The sequence below is a fragment of the Medicago truncatula genome, chromosome 3 (assembly GCF_003473485.1).
Source record: "Medicago truncatula cultivar Jemalong A17 chromosome 3, MtrunA17r5.0-ANR, whole genome shotgun sequence".
In the NCBI taxonomy this organism is placed as follows: domain Eukaryota; kingdom Viridiplantae; phylum Streptophyta; class Magnoliopsida; order Fabales; family Fabaceae; genus Medicago; species Medicago truncatula.
This window is the reverse complement of record NC_053044.1, coordinates 47,354,088-47,372,302: the sequence shown is the minus strand read 5'-3', so window position 1 is coordinate 47,372,302 and position 18,215 is coordinate 47,354,088. Positions and strand designations below refer to the sequence as shown.

Genomic DNA, 18,215 nt, shown 5'->3' with positions numbered 1-18,215 from the left:
TTGACATGATATAGCAGCCAATGCCATTGGTTCTCCACTTGAACATGTAAAACAACATTGTGAAGCAAAACACAACTCTCCCCCACCATCTCTTCCTCGCCTCTTCCACTTCGACGCCTCACCCCCCATCCTAATTGACACATCTCAGCTACTTTCAACACTCTTGTCTCAACCAACTCAAACAACCGCCTAAACCTCACACAAAAAGGTTCATCTCCCACCTACTTGTCTGTCCAAAAAAATGAACTAGCACTATCACCCACCAACCTTTTCATACTGTCGTCAAACCAACTTCCAATCTCCATTCCAACCTCGTCACGCAACCTCAAAATGCTTTCCCATCACGTAGAGGTACCTCTCCCACCCTCACAAATTCGCCCTCCTTCCTCACCATACGCAGCTGTAAATACGCCATATCACAAACCTCTCCGCTCTACATGCAATCTCCAACTCCATTTTCCGATAAAGCTAAATTAAACTCGAACATCCTCCTAACCCCTAAACCCCCTTTTGTCCTTTTCCAAAGAAACCGAGTCCCAACTAACCCAAGCAACTTTCCTAGTTTCCTCACAACCCCTCAAAAAATGCATTTTAAAATAGATTCAAAAGAGGAAATGGTACATGTGGAAGCCTTCAAGAATGAAAGGAGTGTATTTTTAGAATAGATTCAAAAGAGGAAATGGTACATGATAGATCTTAGAAGAATCAAACGGTCTCCCATAGACAAATTTTTGTTCATCCATGTCGACAATCTCAATTTTATACGATCAAGCAGAGAAACCCAAAAATTCAACTTTCTCGCATCACCCGCAATAGACAACCCCAAATACACCCAAGAGAGAATTGGTATTTTATTTCGAATTCTTTTTCTAAACACTTATACAAATGAAGCATTGTATTTTTTTTTTTTGAAACGATGAAAAATTGTATGCCTAATATTTGAAAAGATGTATTTGATTTCGGTCATGGATCAAAAGTATTTTTTTTATATATACGGTTAATCATTACATTTTAAATATAATAGAGACAATCGCTCAAAAAAATATATAATAGAGACAAAAAACAAATACTCTCATTAAAGTAAATAGTCAAGAAAATATTCTATATAAATACCAATGATGATATCCGTACACTTTGTATTTCTCAACATTTTTTTTAATCACATCATCAATCGATTACATTTCTCAATGATTAGTTATAATAGTTCCTTAATGTATCAAAATTCCAAAATAGTCTATGATTTGGTCAAAATAGTCCCCTACGTACAAAAATAATTTCTCAATGCTCACAATAACTCTTTTCATATAAGTATTGAAATGACAATAAATAAGTACTTATAAAGACTGATATGATAATATATAAATATATTGATTGACTAATATGATAATATTAATGAAGCTTTTTAACATTTGAGATTTTTTTGACTAACAAAATGTACAATAAAAAATTGTTTTAAAATTTTGATATATTGAAGGACTACTGTGACTATTCATTGCATGATCAAAGTGTCAGTTACCTTTTTTTTTTCTTCTTTTTCTTTCTTTCTTTATCTTAAGATGTATACGTTTATTCATATAACTCATTTGAAGTGTACACCAATCATTTTTCTATAAATAGCTTATGTACTTTCTTCTACTACTACACCAGCTGAAAACACAACAATCTTTTTTAGTTTTGAGTATAAAAACAAATTAGTAAACAATAATGGAAAATGGAAAAGTTGCTGTGGTAAAGTCTCAAAGTGAAGCGAGGCTTGCCATTTTGGAACTTGCACACATTATGAGTGTTCCTACTTCCCTCGTTGCTGTTCTCAAAATGAAAGTACCTGAAGCTATCTGGCAAGGTGGAAACAACACCCCACTCTCTGCCTCTCAAATTCTCTCCATAGTTCGTCCCAACGGCGGAGGAGACGCTGAAAATCTCCAGCGTATCCTTCGTTTGCTCACCACTTATGCTATTTTTGCTGAGGACTTGAGCAGCAATGGCAAAAGGAAGTACTCCCTCACCGAGGTCGGTAAAGCTCTTGTTCCTGATGATGATGGTCTGTCCTATGGAACATACGTGCTCCAGCACTATCAGGTTTAATTGAACTTATATATAAATAATTTTTCTATTTTTATTTTCATGTTTCTTAAATACAAAATATAGGGTTAAATAAGTAAATGATCCCTTAAATATACTAATATTTGATTTTAGTCCCCCTAAAATATTTTTTAGGTTTTTTGTTCCTTCAAAATTTTTCATCCATAAAATTAATACCTACTTTTTAATTAGCTCATGTTTAATCTTTATATTCTTTAATGAAGTTTTTTAGAAATGGGTAAAATATTATAATAATCTCTCAAATTTTTATTTTTAAAAAAAAATATAAAATAAGTATGATTTTTTATGTTTTTGGTGTTAAAAAATTCATATTAAATTGATGTTTTGTTAAAAAAATCTATAATTATTGGGTTAAATACTAAGAGTACTTAATTTTGTAGAAATGAACAGGGTATCAAACTCAATAGTACTTGATGTGAGCAGACAAGCTAAAAAGAAACACTGAGTTTCACATAAAGACTTAAAAAGTTAATTTACAAAGACAGATCTCGAAACGTACAAGTTAATTTATAATAAGCTCATGCAAAACTTTGTTGTCGAAGTACATCTGATATGAACCTCAAAACAAAACAAAAATTCAAACGTGGAGGGTTTAATTTATATAGGACCAGTACCTGCGAGCATGGCCGCTGGTGGGAGAGGCGGTGGAGGATCCAACTGTTGAGCCGTTCGAGAAGCTACACGGAGAAGGAGCATATGCATACTGCATGAAGAGACCAGATGAAATGAGTTTGTTTTACGCTTCCATGTCTGGAATGTCAATGCCCCACATGAATGAAATGTTGGAGAAGTATGATGGCTTCAAAGGTGTGGAATCTCTAGTTGATGTTGGTGGAAATTCTGGTGTGATTCTCAATATGATTATGAACAAATATCCAAACATACTCAAAGGCATCAATTTTGATCTTCCTGATATGATATCTTCTGCCCCTCAATTGCCAGGTAAGTCTATATTTTATTGTTGTAATTCAAACGTGAACATTTATATCTAATTTGAAAAAATAGAGTTAGATTGACAAATATTAGTGTACCAGGAGGCTGTATTATTTGTCCCTTAAAAAAATATAATAGTGAACCACTTTTTTTTGAGGGGATTAGTGGACCATGTTAGTTTTTCGGTTTGTCCACGAACTAATTTTAAATTTTACAGTATAGTACGTCCACCTTTCGTATTTATTATAAACAATTTTTTTTTAGATTCATTTAATCAATAATGTATGTGACTTATTAGACTACATACACCTTTTATTCAATAAATATAAAAAGTAGATTTTTGTTTATAATTGTGATTAGATGATGTATTAGTTTACAAACAAATTTATTCAATTTATTTAACTCTTGTGACCATGTATAGGTATAACACACGTCGGTGGTGATGCGCTTGAATTAGTTCCGGCTGGGGATGCTATCTTCACTAAGGTGTCTCTTTCACTACTAATTAGTAGTACTTATCTTCAAAATATTTTTGAACATTAGCACCATATACTCTCTTCTCAACAACAAATACATATATTTTCGGAAAAAAACAATAAATACATATAATTTTCCCTACCTACTCTTTTTTATTACTAAACTTTTATTAGGAGCAAATCAAGCATAGTAGCCATTAGCCAATGACTAATGTTCAAACATACATCAGCCTATAATACAAAATGGTTGCCAAAATATAACTGTTATTTTTATTTATTTTTGGTTAAATACGGTGAATTCACTACAACACTCTAGATATATTAAAATAAAAAAGATATATTAAAATAAGAAAGGTTACAATTGATCAGGGACATAAATCTGACGCAGTAAAAAGCAAAAAATTACAACACTAACAAGTGTTAAACCAACACGAAAGGGTAATAACACCAACTCAAAGGAGATAAAATCAAAACAACTGGACAAAACAAAAAGTAGTCTGGCATGTAAACCAAAGTAGTCTGATCAGGCCCGGCTTGAGGGAGTGCAAGGTGCTCAATCAAGTCGGACCTCCAAAAGCTATGAGCTTAAAAAAATTAACTCTATTATCCACCCCACTTAAATAAAAAATATATACACGTTTGAGGTTTTTTTAGACTTTAGTTCTCCTATCTGGACATAAATCTGGTACTATCAAACTACCCTCAATTTGTATAATCACTCAATCAGTCAATTTGAAAAGTTATTTCACACAACAATCATTTCTTTTTCACATAAACCATTCATTTTTCCCTTTCCCACAGCGGATAAGTGACAAATCCAAATGACACCGTTAGTAAATTCTACCTCTCTTTCACTTAATTTTTTTGTATTTCGTTTCATGTTTAGAAGCTCTTATGATTCTATTTTTTTAGTAAAGCTTAACAACACAAAAAAATTGCGTTTTTATTTTATTGGGGGTCTATTTTAAATAGAGAGTCGAGCCTCCTATTTCATAGGGACGACCCTGAGTCTGACACAACAAACCTGCAACACGGACCCAAAATCAAACTAGAAACAAGAATAGTATGTGACACATCTCCCCAAATCAAACAAAAGATCAAAACGAATCAGGCTCAAATCGGCTACAACAAACCTAACCATAACAACGCAGAAGCAACAACGACTAGACCAAATTCAATCTTTTAGAACCAACAAAGATTCCAACTCAAAGCAACCTGAATTAGAATAGTGTTGAACATCGTCACCAACTGAATCGTGAAGCTACACAATTTAACATCAACATGGTGGAAACACCATGAAGGAAAAACCCATCTAAATATCTTACGATAGTGAAAGTAAGTAAGTCAGAATCCACAAGAAACGAGACCCAAAATAAGCTTGCAAGTTGCTGAGTCGTGGAAGACAGCGAACCCAGGATCCAAAATAATGCAAACACCAACAACATATTCATAAGAGGAGTGTTATTTGAACAACCAATTTAGTGAAAACTTATTTGACAACCATATTTTACAAAGAAAAAAGTGGTATTGACACAGAAACCATAACAATAGAGAGATAAAGTAAAAAGTAATGTGAGTATGAGAGAGAAAGTTGTTACAAAAATTATCACTAAATGGATGTTCAAATATCATTTCTCTATTCACAACCCCAACAACAACGACAGTAAACACCACTCAAACACGCAAGAGATTCATATAAGTGTCATGAACCCACACTGGAGCTATCGATATCGAACCAACCAGATGGGAGTCAAAGAGAAGAAGCAACACGACGAACAATTGTTACTACATACATAATACACTCCACATATTTTAAGGTTGGACTATTATAGCAATAACGACTCATCTTACAATTGTTTTAGATGAAATTTAAACTATGACATGTTATCCATATCAATCATACATTTCTATACCGCTAATAAATGTGATACATAATTTATTTTGGTATAGTCTATTTTCAATAGACCTAAATTACCTTCAAATAATTCAGAAGTTCTAGCTCAACTGAAAAAAATGTCGAAATTGTTAGGCCGGATGCCATGACCGGGGTTCAAACCCTGGTACCTCCATTTATGTGTGTGAGTTTATAATAACTTTGTCATTTCGTCTATCTATAAAAAAAAAAAAAATTACCTTCAAACAGTTTTACTCATAAGCCAAATAATTATAGTTCTCTTGCTATATTATTTTTGTAGTCTTATCAATTCAATTATTTTTAAAATTTAAATTTAAATCTACACCATAATTTAAGGAACAAAAAAACTAAATAAATTCAATCAATCTTTTTTTAAACCAATCGATAAAATACAAATAAACACACTCATAAATGGCTTGTGGCCGTCTTTCAGCTAGTTGCTTATAAATAATATATGTTAACCAAATAAAAAAGAAAGAAAGATCTTCATTAAAAAAAACCTAAATAATTAATTTATATTTTATAGTAGACACACATATCATTTGATACTTGAGATATTTAAAACTAATTATAATTTTTTAATTCTATCGATTCTCATTTATTGTATAATTATTTATTTTGCAGTGGACAATGTTAACATGGACAGATGAAGAATGCAAGAAGGTCTTGCAGAACTGCTACAAGGCTCTTCCGGTGAACGGAAAATTGATTGTTTGTGAGCCAGTGTCACCGGAGCTGACCGATGAGAGTCAAAGAACAAGAGCATTGTTGTCGGGTGACATATTCATAATGACAATGTATAAAACTAAGGGAAAACACAGAACTGAAGAACAATTCAAACAGCTTGGCATTTCTGCTGGTTTTCTTCGTTTTCGTGCCTTCCACATTGATCCTTATTTTCCTGTTCTAGAATTTCAGAAATGAGCAGAAGAAGCCTTTGAAGTGTGCGGTGTTTATTATGTGATGGGGTAAATGTTAAACATTTGCTGCTGTAAATGTTTTTATTGGATTATTTGGGTGGTGGCCGACTCCTTTAGATTGTTTGGATGTTGGTTAGATGTTTTTGTTTTGTTTTTTCTTATTGATGAAGTGTTGTATTTGAATTTTGTTGGTCTTCCTTGACACACCTTGTGTTAAGAAGAGCATCTTTTGTCATTTATATATAAGTTTTATTTGGCCTTGTTCAAAAAAATTATGAGATGGGGTAAAATAATTGGGAACTTCTACGGTACACCTCACAAATTGAGGTGTATCGGTACTCCTCCTTCAAATATTTACAATTTAACGATTATTTTATGAAATAAAGAGTTATTTATCAATATTTATATTTTATAAGACATCATTTTATAAGAATAAACATCATTTCATTGTTTATAAGAATCATATTAAATTTTTAACATTTTCTCATAAAAAATAATAAATATTCTTTGTTATATGTAACAAAAATTCAAAAAGTGTAAAATTTTATTTCGTTGACACTTTCGGTAACTAAGATCTAATTATTGTAATTTTTAATGATAGAAAACAATTCTTTTTCTTCGAAAAAACAACTCGTTTCAATATGAATTTGATGATTTGGTGTACCGGTACACTCAAATTTTTAAGTGTACCATAGAATTTGTCAAAATAATTAGGAACCGATACTAATTAATTGGTTGCTGCTCCTAGACTATGAATAAATTTCCACTCATCATAAACGGAAGTTGGGTTTAGTAGAGGGATTTAGACCCCACAATGTAGCGATCAATGCTCAAATTTGAACCGAGAGGGATATAAATATTTAGTATGTGATAAAACTCAAATAATTTTCCTTAGGTTTAATAGCAGTTTTAGTCCTTTAAGTATTAGAAAGTTGCAATTTCAACCCCCTAACAAAATAAAATACAATCTAGCCCCCTAAGTATTGTCACTTATACAATTTTGGCCCCAGGCCAATTTTGACAAAGTCAATGCTAACGTGGACGCCGTGTGTAATTTTTTTTAATTAAAAAAATATATATACACACACACATGGCATCAGTGTCAGCATTGACTTGATCAAAATTGGTCTCGGGGCAAAACTGCAAAAGGGGCAATACTTAGGGGGTTAGATTGTATTTTATTTTGTTAAGGGGCCAAAATCACAACTTCCTAATACTTAAGGGGTCAAACTGCTATTAAGCCTTTTAGTTATAGTGAAATTAAAGGAATCTAAAGAGCAATTTTCATTCGAAAAGGGGAAGAAAAAAAATAGTAAAAAAGGATAAAAGAAACAACGAAAGAAGCAAGTATGCCCGGTTGTATTGGCTTGTGACCTAGGAGTGCGCTTCTCCTCGAGGTCTCAGATTCGATTCTCCCTTATGCCAATTGAAATTCTAGAACGTAGTGGACATATGTCGTATACGATGTCAGAACATCATAAATGTCGAATGTAATATCAAGACATCGTAATAACACAAATAACAATAATAAATAATTTAATGTAAAGTGCAGGAAGGAAATAACACAAGGTATTTGTTAATCCAATTCGGTGCAACGTCACCTACATTTGGGGGCTCCAAGCCAGGAAAGAAATCTACTATAACAGTATTAGTTTGAAGTCTACATAAACAACCTCTGGTTTACTAGCTTCGCACCTAATCACTACCCGTGATATTCCTATCTAAGACACTCCTAGATATGAGACCCCTCCCATTTCCCCTCAATCACTCGTCCTATGATAAGGACAAACACAATAAAAAAGGAGACACGCTTCGAGAAACATAATCCACTCTTGCTTAAAAGCTTACGATTGATTCACAGATACAACTCAACTATCAGTCCAGCTCAACGCATCAAGGTGATACAAAGAGTGACTCATGAATAAAAACGACAAACATGAAACCCTAAATGACTTTCTTCTCAAATTACGACTTCAGTCCTTTTACAACTCAACTAAACAAATCATCTATGTGCTTTGATAATCAGTGGCAGCAACCAGAGAGGTACTACCTCCGGTCCTTATTATAAGAAACAATTAACTTTTTTGGTTCATTGTGTAAATGATGTACCTAGTCTATATTTTCAATAAGATACATTAATTATTCTATGAACCTAAAAAGTCAACTTTTTCATATAATAAGGATCAGAAGGAGTAGACAATAAAGCACAAGTCTTAACAAAGACACAAAACCCTAAAAGAATATTTCTTTGATATGACGGCTTCGATGCTTTCACAAGGGTTTGATAAAATCTTGTTGAAGATTCCACATAGAATAATGAATGAAGTTACAAACTTTTACATTTAGATCCAAATTCAAAATTGCAATCGTGTGAGAGTTAATAAATGATTCCCCACACAACTCAAAATATAAATGGATAATAATCGTAAACCCCACAGAAACATTTCAAAATTCAAAATTTATTGCATATATAATTGTACATGTGATTCTTCAAAAAATAAATCTAAGGAAACATTTTTATTTATTTTTGTAAAGTAGTCTAGTGGTTATAAATTCACTCTTTAGAGTGGATAAATGAGGAGTTTGAAGTTCAAACCCCAACCTCTATATGGTATAATTTCCCCATCGATTGAGCTACAGGCTCACATAAACGTAAGAGAGTCATTTTTAACTATCTTAAACTTCGTACAAATAAAACTCTAAACCAATTATTATTCTTGCTCGCCAAAATTCGAACTTTAAACCTTTTACTCTTTATCTTCTTTAATTCCTTAGCTCAATCTGTATCCCAAAATTCAAAGCCAATTTCATAAAATCAAGAGCAATGATATTTTGACATCCATTTAAGGACAACTTTAGTGACAACTTTGTTTTTCTCTCTTCTTATTGGTTAAAAATAATGGAGAGAGAAAAAAAAAAGAATAAAAATATTTTATGAGTATGAGAGAGAAATGATATTTGTACAACCACTTTATTACAACTTTTTGACAACTTTCTCTCTCATACTCACATTATATTCTTATTCTCTCTCTTCCTTTTTCTCTCTCCATTGTTTTGAACCAATAAAAAAAAAAAAAAAAGTTATCATCAAAGTTGTCCCAAATAATTCTACATATATCACTATTAGTGTCGACACCACCACTCAAATAAAAAATAGTGTAGACAACTTTATTATTAATTCTTTTTTACGGGAGACCACTTAATTTTTAGTTGGAGCAACAATCAAGTTATTCATAAAATGCTAATAGGAACAAAATAAGTTAGTGGGACTGGTAGCACCTACCCCAATATAATACTCAATCCATCCATTGTCTGCCATTTGCCAAGGGCATGTGACAAAATATCACACTCATATCGTTTATTTATATTTTTCACATCTACATCATGCCACATATATATTTACTAGTTTAGTTGAACCATCGTTTTCCATTTATGTTTTAAGAGACACCTGGCATTTTAAATAAATATTTATACGTAGCATGAAATATACAAAATAATTGTTTTATAACCAGTAAAATATCTATCATTCACATGAGTCTGCTTATTTTTGTTTTATATCTTAAAAATAGTACGGATCTACTAAATGATAAAAACGGTTACTAAAATAAAAAATGTTAGAGAGCACGACAACAAATTGTCGTGGAATCCACACGGCAATGTATTCTAAGCGCGTGCAGTTACAAACTTTTTCATTTATTTCAATTAAAATCTATTTAAGCAATAAGGTTATGCTACATAACATATTATGCGGGTCGTGCGGTGAATATTGTCATGCACAACAACACTTCTCTATTAAAATACATGTGCATTCACATGAGTTTGCTCATTATGAAGATATAAAATAAGAATATACATGAGTTTGTTTTATCTATCTATCAATTATTATAAATTGAAAGATAGTCATTGCAAGCCCTAATCTCAAACTCTAATACCCAATTTAGCTCAACAACATTGAAAGAGGTACAACTACTAATAGGAAGGATAACAACCATGTGTCGTTTAGACTTGGTAGACAAGACATTCCATTTTTTCACCACATTGTGAAAAAGCGAGGAATTTCAATTTCATTGGACCAACGAATGTGAGGAAGCTTTTCAAAATCTGAAGGTATTCCTAGCCTCCCCGTCAATCTTGACTCGACCAAAGTTAGGGAACCCTCTCGTCCTATATCTCTTGGTGAGCGATAACACCTTTCGCTCGGTACTGTTTGAAGACGGAAAAGGAGGGCTGGCCCAACATGTCAAGAGGTTTAAAGAAAGTTTCATAATGAAGCCTTTTGAAATTAAAAATAAAATAAAAATAACACAATGCTTAGGCTAAATTGCATTTTTGGTTCCTTAACTATTTAGGTAATATCGCTTTGGTCCCCTAATTAAAATTCGATTTATTTTGGTCCCTTAACTTCTCTCCGTTACATATTTTGGTCCTTACCGTTAGTTTTAATTAAACAACGTTAGGTTTTCTTCATCTTCTTCTCCTTTTTTTCATCTTTTCAACAACAAAGAATCCCATAAAAATTCCAGAAGAAAAATGAAGAAAATCTAACGGAAAGGACCAAAATGTGTAACAGAGAGAAGTTAAGGGACCAAAATAAATCGAATTTTAATTAAGGGACCAAAACGATGTTACCTAAATAGTTAAAGGACCAAAAATGCAATTTAGCCAAAATATAATAAATCAAGTTTTGTTGAATCAAAGATTTGAACTTAAGACCAAAAGAATTTGAAGCCTTAAAATTGACCAACTAAATTAGATAAATATTTAGAGGTAAATTGACTTATTTTGAGACTTTTTTTTAACCAAAAATCTTGAGGCCTAAAACCCTTACTTAGGTGGCTTGACCCTTGGGTCGACCCGCATCAAAAGTGATGAAATGCCAACCTAATTTAAATGCAAGATACTCAAGGATATACATGCAAGGTACCTGACTGTCAAACGTATGTCCTTGGAAGTTGTAGTAATCGCCGACATGCATCAAACACATGCTAAAATCTTGTAGTAAGTAACCTCTTCATGCCCTTTTTTATGGAGGAATGATATTTTGACAACAATTTTTAAACAACTTTCATTGACAACTTTTTTTCTATCTTCTTATTGGACAATAACAATAGAGAGAAAAAAAGAAAGAGGAAATAAAAGTATAATGAGAGTATGAGAGAGAGTTGTCACAAAAGTTGTTTAAAATTGGTTGTTAATATCATTACTCTTTTTATGTGGGGAGTTGACACAGTGAGTCCTTTCCTCTTAGCCCCAAGAGAATAAAGTTCTTAATCCTACTTCAATAAATGGATAGAAGCAGAAGTAGTAGTGCACATAACGACCAAATGAATCAAAAATTCTTTAGAAAAAATGTTGTATGCCGATTTGGATTACCGAATATTAGTGGCACTCATTTTGAAAGTTTGGTTGTCTGGATTTCTAAAAGAACTTAGGAATTAAAAACAAATTCATTATGTCGTCTGTCCTCAAGTAATTGGGCGATCGGGATAAGCCAATAAGGGCCGTGCTGACTGGTATAAAGAAAATAAAATATCTATTACTCCCTCCGTTCTAAAATATAAGCAAATTTGATTTTTTAGGTTCGTCCAATTAATGATGTATGTGGTTCATATTATGGACCATATACATCATTAATTGAATGAATCTAAAAAGTAAAATTTGCTTATATTTAAAAACGGATGGATCCAGAAGTCCTAGCTCAACAGACAAAATGCCGAAATTGTTAGGCCGGATGCCATGACCGGGATTCGAACCCCGGTACCTCCACTTGTGTGTGTGAGTTTACAATGACTTTGCCATTTCGTCTATCTACCAAAAAAAAAAAAACGGATGGAGTATTTTATAATTTTTTTAAAAGAGCACAGTCATCTTGTGCATCCTTTCAAAAAACAGACATCTCGTGCATGTCAACACGGGTAGATATGGGTTTTCTTTTATAATAATAAAATTCATTTTAGAAAAAATATAAAACAATTGGTATTTTATTTAAGAATTCTTTTTCTAAACACTTGTATAAATGAAGCATTATATATATATATATATATATATTTTAGGTCAAGTAGCCTAACGGTTAGAGAAATTCACCTTAAAGGTGAATAAGTGGGGTGTCTGAGGTTCGAACATCAATCCCTACATATAATATACATTTTTCCTTACCAAGTAAGCTAAACTCATGAAATTATATATATATATTTTTTTAAAACAATAATTTTTTTTATATACGCTAATCATTACATCTTAAATATAATAGAGACAAAAAAATAAATAGTTAAAGAGAATATTTTATATAAACATCAAACGATGATATGTGTATATTTTATATTTCTCACCTCACTCTTTCTCTCTCTTTATCAACGCGTCGCGTCTTTCTTCTTTTTACTAAAGAGGAATATTTGAATATAGTCATATTAGTAGGTATATGTACTTTGTTGTTTTATGTTATTAACCTATATGTTTTGAGTTTGTTCACAAATTTATCTTTTTTGTTTTGAACAATTTTGGATTTATATTGTATTATTGTACTCTATCAATTTGAATTGATAGATATCATTTATTTTATCAATAAAAAATTCTCAAGGTCTCATTATATCTTAAACTTTATCTTTTTATCACCAATCACACCACTCATCTATTATATTAAAAAAATTATATTTGTACAACCACTTTCTAACAACTTTTGAACATCTCTCTCGTACTCCTATTATTTTATGTTATTACTTTCGCTCTTCTTTTTTTCCTCTCAATTGTTTTTGATAAAGAAATAAAAAAGAAGTTGTCATAGAAGTTGTCTCAAATGGTTTATCAAATATCGCAACTCTTGCATTAATTATCAATTACCTCACTTTATGTTTTTCTTTATCATGAGATGTATACATTTAATCATATAACTCATTTGAAGTGCACACCAATCGTTTTTCTATAAATAGCTTATGTGGTTTCTTCTACTACTACACCTGCTGAAAACACAACAATCTTTTTTAGTTTTGAGTATAAAAACAAATTAGTAAACAATAATGGAAAATGGAAAAGTTGCTGTGGTAAAGCCTCAAAGTGAAGCGAGGCTTGCCATTTTGGAACTTGCACACATTATGAGTGTTCCTACGTCCCTTAATGCTGTTCTCAAAATGAAAGTACCTGAAGCCATCTGGCAAGGTGGAAAGAACACTCCACTCTCTGCCTCTCAGATTCTCTCCATAGTTCGTCCCAATGGCGGAGGAGACGCTGAAAATCTCCAACGTATCCTCCGTTTGCTCACAACTTATACTATTTTTGTTGAGGACTTGAGCAGCAATGGTGAAAGGAAGTACTCCCTCACCGATGTTGGTAAAGCTCTTGTTCCTGATGATCATGGTCTGACCTGTGCATCATTTTTCGTCCAGCACCATCAGGTTTAAATAAACTTGTATACAAATAATTTTTCTATTTTCATGTTTATTAAATATAAAATATATAACAAAATGAAATTTAAATATACGACTTTTTCAACAACAGAAAAAAAAAAAAAGAGAGAGAGAGATTAATGGGGATATTCGAACAAATACACACTTATTAGAATTATTGGGTTAAATACTAAGAGTACTTAATTTTGTTGAAATGAATATGGTATAAAACTCAACAGTTAGTTTAGATGTGATCAAAGAAACACGAGTTTGACATAAAAACTTAAAATAGTTAATTTATAAAGAAGACCTCCGACTAATAAGTTGATTTTGTAAAGATAAATTATGTTCTTATCAAAACATGATAGCTATGCCCATATATTATAACAAGTTCGTGCAAAACTTACAAGTAGATTTTGTATAAGCTCATGCAAAACTTTGTTGACAAAGTACATCTGATAACCTAAAAAAAAATCAAACGTACAGGACCCGTACCTGCGAGCATGGCCGTTGGTGGGAGACGCGGTGGAGGATCCAACTGTGGAACCGTTCGAGAAGCTGCACGGAGAAGCAGCATATGCATATTGCACGAAGGGACCAGAAGAAATGAGTTTGTTTTATGCTTCCATGTCTGGGATGTCATTGCCCTACATGAGGGAAATGTTGGAGAATTATGATGGCTTCAAAGGTGTGGAGACTCTAGTTGATGTTGGTGGCAATTCTGGTGTGAGTCTCAACATGATTATGAACAAATATCCAAACATACTCAAAGGCATCAATTTTGATCTTCCTGATATGATCTCTTCTGCACCTCAATATCCAGGTAATTAGTCTATTTTTTGGGTCACCACCATTTTGGAACCTAATTTGAAAAAATAAAGTTAGATTGACAAATATTAGTGGACCGACCATCCTTAAAAAAAATATTAGTGGACCGAGACCATGTTAGTTTTTTGGTTTGTCCACGGACTAATTTTATTAAATTTTAGAATATGCTGTATTAGTTTACAAACATATTTATTCAATTTATTTAACTTTTGTGGCATGTATATAGGTATAACACACGTCGGTGGTGATGCGCTTGAATCAGTTCCGGCTGGAGATGCTATCTTCATTAAGGTGTCTCTTTCACTATAATTAGTATTGTACCTACTTATCTCCAAAATATTTTTCAACTTTAGCACCATAGTAAGATATCATTTCTTCCCTCCTCAAAAATAAAGAGATATGATTTTCCACTATCTACTACTTTTTTATAACCAAAATTTTATTATTATGAGTAAACTAAACATAGTTGCAAATAACTAATGTTCAAACATACATCAGCCCATAATACAAACAGAAATGAAACTTGTACAACCATTTTTGTATAATTTTTGTACAACTTTATCTCTCATATTCACATTATCTTTTTATCTTCTCTCTTCTTTTTTCTCTATCTATTGTTTTTGACCAATGAAAAGAGAGCACAACAAAGTTGTCCCAAAAATTATAGCAAAAAAGTTGTTCAAATATCTTACTCTAATACAAAATGATTGCTAAGATACAATTGTTACTTACTTTTTTTGTTTTTTTGCGTAAATAGGATGCAGATGATAAACCCACTCCAACACCTTAGATAAATTAAAATAAAATAAAATAAATTACAAAAGGTTAGGGACATAAATTTGACTCAATGAAAAGCAAAAAAAAAAATATGACACTAAAAAGTTTTAAACCAACCAGAAAGGGTAATACATTATACAACCAACTCAAAGGGGGATAAATCAAAGGCAAAACAATCAGACAAAGCAAAAAGTTGGCCGTCATAGAAACCAAAATTTGAGGTGAACGAATACCCACCACAAGAACAACCCAACAAACCTGCAACACAAACCAAAAATCAGACAAGGAAAAATGGTGGCATGTTAACTCGTATTCCCAAATCAAGTTAGAGACTGTTACGAGTTAGGGCTCGAACTAGTTTCAACAAACCAAACCATAATGACACAGAAGCAACAACAACTAAGATCGAATTCACTGTTACAAACCAACAAATTAAAGATTCCAATGAAGAGCAACCCCAAATTAGAATAGTGTCGAACATCATCATAGTGTATAATACCAACAAGTTGTGATCAACCCCAACCAAATAAAATTGTCCAATCCGAGGCCAAATCAAATCCAACATGAAGCCAACTAAATCTAAAGCTTCACGATTTAATCTCAACAAGGTGTAACCACCATGAATACATAAGCCACCTTAAGATCGAACCGCAACAAAAAACCACCACAAAAGCAAGTAAGTCTGAATCCACAAGACCCAGGACAAGCGTGCATGTTGTTGAGTTGTGGAAGACATTGAACCCATGGACCAAAACCACGCGAACAACAACAACAGTTCTGCAACACACACAACGACGACAACAAACAACCACCCAAACTCAGAATATATTCGGATCAGTGCCACGAACCCATGTCGGAGCTATCAATCTCAGATAACACTACTTATAAAAGGGATACATTTGCTTTTTGGTGTATTATATTTTCAATACATTAATTAAACTATCCTCAAACAATTTTATTCTTAAGTCAATCAATTATGATTCGTTTGTTATAAGTATGTCTTTGTAAGCTTAACAATTTAATTACTTTTTAAAATTTAAATTTACATCATAATTTAAGGGGGAAAACTAAATAGAAATTTCAGTCATTCTTTTTTAAATTAATTTTTCTTGAGCAGTATAGATAAAAAAAGTTATATGAAAATTTTAAATTCCTTAAAAAAATGAAAAAAAATAAATTAAAATCAATAAAATACAAAAAAAAAAAGTGGATAGACGAAAATATCATTTGATACTTTAGATATTTAAAACTCTTTAGTTATAACTTTTTAATTCTATCAATTATAATTAATAGTATAATTATTGTTTTGCAGTGGACAGTGTTAACATGGACAGATGAAGAATTCAAGAAGGCCTTGCAAAGTTGTTACAAGGCTCTTCCGGTGGCCGGAAAATTGATTCTTTGTGAACCGGTGTTACCGGAGCAGACCGATGAGAGTAAAAGAACAAGAGCATTGTTGGCAGCTGACATATGGATAATGACAATGTATAGAACCAAGGGAAAACACAGAACTGAAGAACAATTCAAACAACTTGGCATTTCTGCTGGTTTTAAAAGTTTCCGTGCCTTCCATATTGATCCTTATTTGCCTGTACTTGAATTTCATAAATGAGCAGAAGAAGGCTTTGAAGTGTGTGGTGCTTTATGTGATGATGGGGAAAATAATAAGGAACTTTGAGCTAAGATGCTAATTAATTGGTTACTGTTTCCTTGACTGTGAATAAATATTCACTCATCATAAATTTTCACTTTTGTTTCCCTTATTTATCTTTTGCTTTAATAAATAAAATTTATCTTTCGCGTTAGGTTCACCATTGCAACCAACGGGAATTGGGTAATTAGGTTGAGAAATGTTCAAATTTCAACCGAAAATGACCACTCTGTGAATCTTTTCTTGGTGGTCGTTGTGGCCATCAATGTGTATAGAGATTTCAAATGGGAAAATATGTGAGGCGGGATGATGGATTTGAGCTTCATATTTGTAGATGGATTGAGCATCCGAGTCCAGTTCAGAACAATAATCATTAGCAAAGTTACTTAAAAAAATGATTTATCTCAGATGTAATAATCAAAAATATTTCTGGAGTCAAGTTTAACAAACAATTAACATCTCCAAAATGATCCCTTCAAAATTTGTTATTACCCGTAGCAAACCCATACCTTGTTCCGCCTTAGAATCAATCACTTCATGAGATCATGTGGCTTCTTATTTTATTTAAAAAAAAAAATAAGGTGTTAACTTTAAATAAGTTGAATCTAACATTGAAAATTAAGTATTCGTATTTCTCACCATAACAAAATATTCCCATCGTTTGTCAAAACAATAATATTCTCAACTTAATATATATAATTAGTGAAATTTCTTATTGTACATTAAATGAGTTTATAAAAATAGGAATATTATTTAAAAAATTTGGGAAACTTTTTTATTAATTTTTTTACTTGTGCAATAATATATATATTTAAAAATACAATTAGTGAATTTTTTCCCAGTTATAAAAAAAGTTGAAAACTAACTTTTTTTTTTTGAGCAAAGGCAAACTTACTACATTTCATTCATAAACAGAGAGTACAAACTAGTAGGAACATCATAAAAGAGATGAGGGTTAGGATTAGATAGAGCAGCTCTAGCAATGTTATGAGCCACACTATTTGCTTGCCTCCTAACAAACGACACTACATAGTCGGGGTTACTTAACAAGAGAGTTTTACATTCCGAAACTAAATCACCAATTTCATTGAGTGGAGGATTAGTATTTCCTAGTTAATCAGCCAAAAGTTTGCTATCTGTTTCAAAAGCAACATTGCGAAGGTCTTTGGAGATTGCCATTCTGAGGGATTCCAAAAAACCTATAGCCTCAGCTTCTAAGACGGTGGTCGACAA

At 32.2% G+C, this 18,215-nt stretch overlaps 2 protein-coding genes across 2 annotated transcripts; both read left to right on the top strand.

Annotated features, from left to right (window-relative positions):
• The first annotated feature begins 1,636 nt into the window (after positions 1-1,636).
• LOC11429473 (nicotinate N-methyltransferase 1) lies at positions 1,637-6,619 on the top strand. Its single transcript, XM_024779681.2, has 4 exons — positions 1,637-2,079; positions 2,709-3,045; positions 3,458-3,522; positions 6,052-6,619. The coding sequence occupies exons 1-4, from the start codon at positions 1,705-1,707 to the stop codon at positions 6,349-6,351; spliced, it is 1,077 nt and encodes a 358-aa protein (XP_024635449.1). The 5' UTR covers positions 1,637-1,704; the 3' UTR covers positions 6,352-6,619.
• A 6,666-nt stretch (positions 6,620-13,285) lies between these two features.
• On the top strand, positions 13,286-17,389 carry LOC11429472 (nicotinate N-methyltransferase 1). The gene is made up of 4 exons (XM_003602547.4): positions 13,286-13,735; positions 14,213-14,549; positions 14,781-14,845; positions 16,644-17,389. The coding sequence occupies exons 1-4, from the start codon at positions 13,361-13,363 to the stop codon at positions 16,941-16,943; spliced, it is 1,077 nt and encodes a 358-aa protein (XP_003602595.1). The 5' UTR covers positions 13,286-13,360; the 3' UTR covers positions 16,944-17,389.
• Positions 17,390-18,215: the final 826 nt, after the last annotated feature.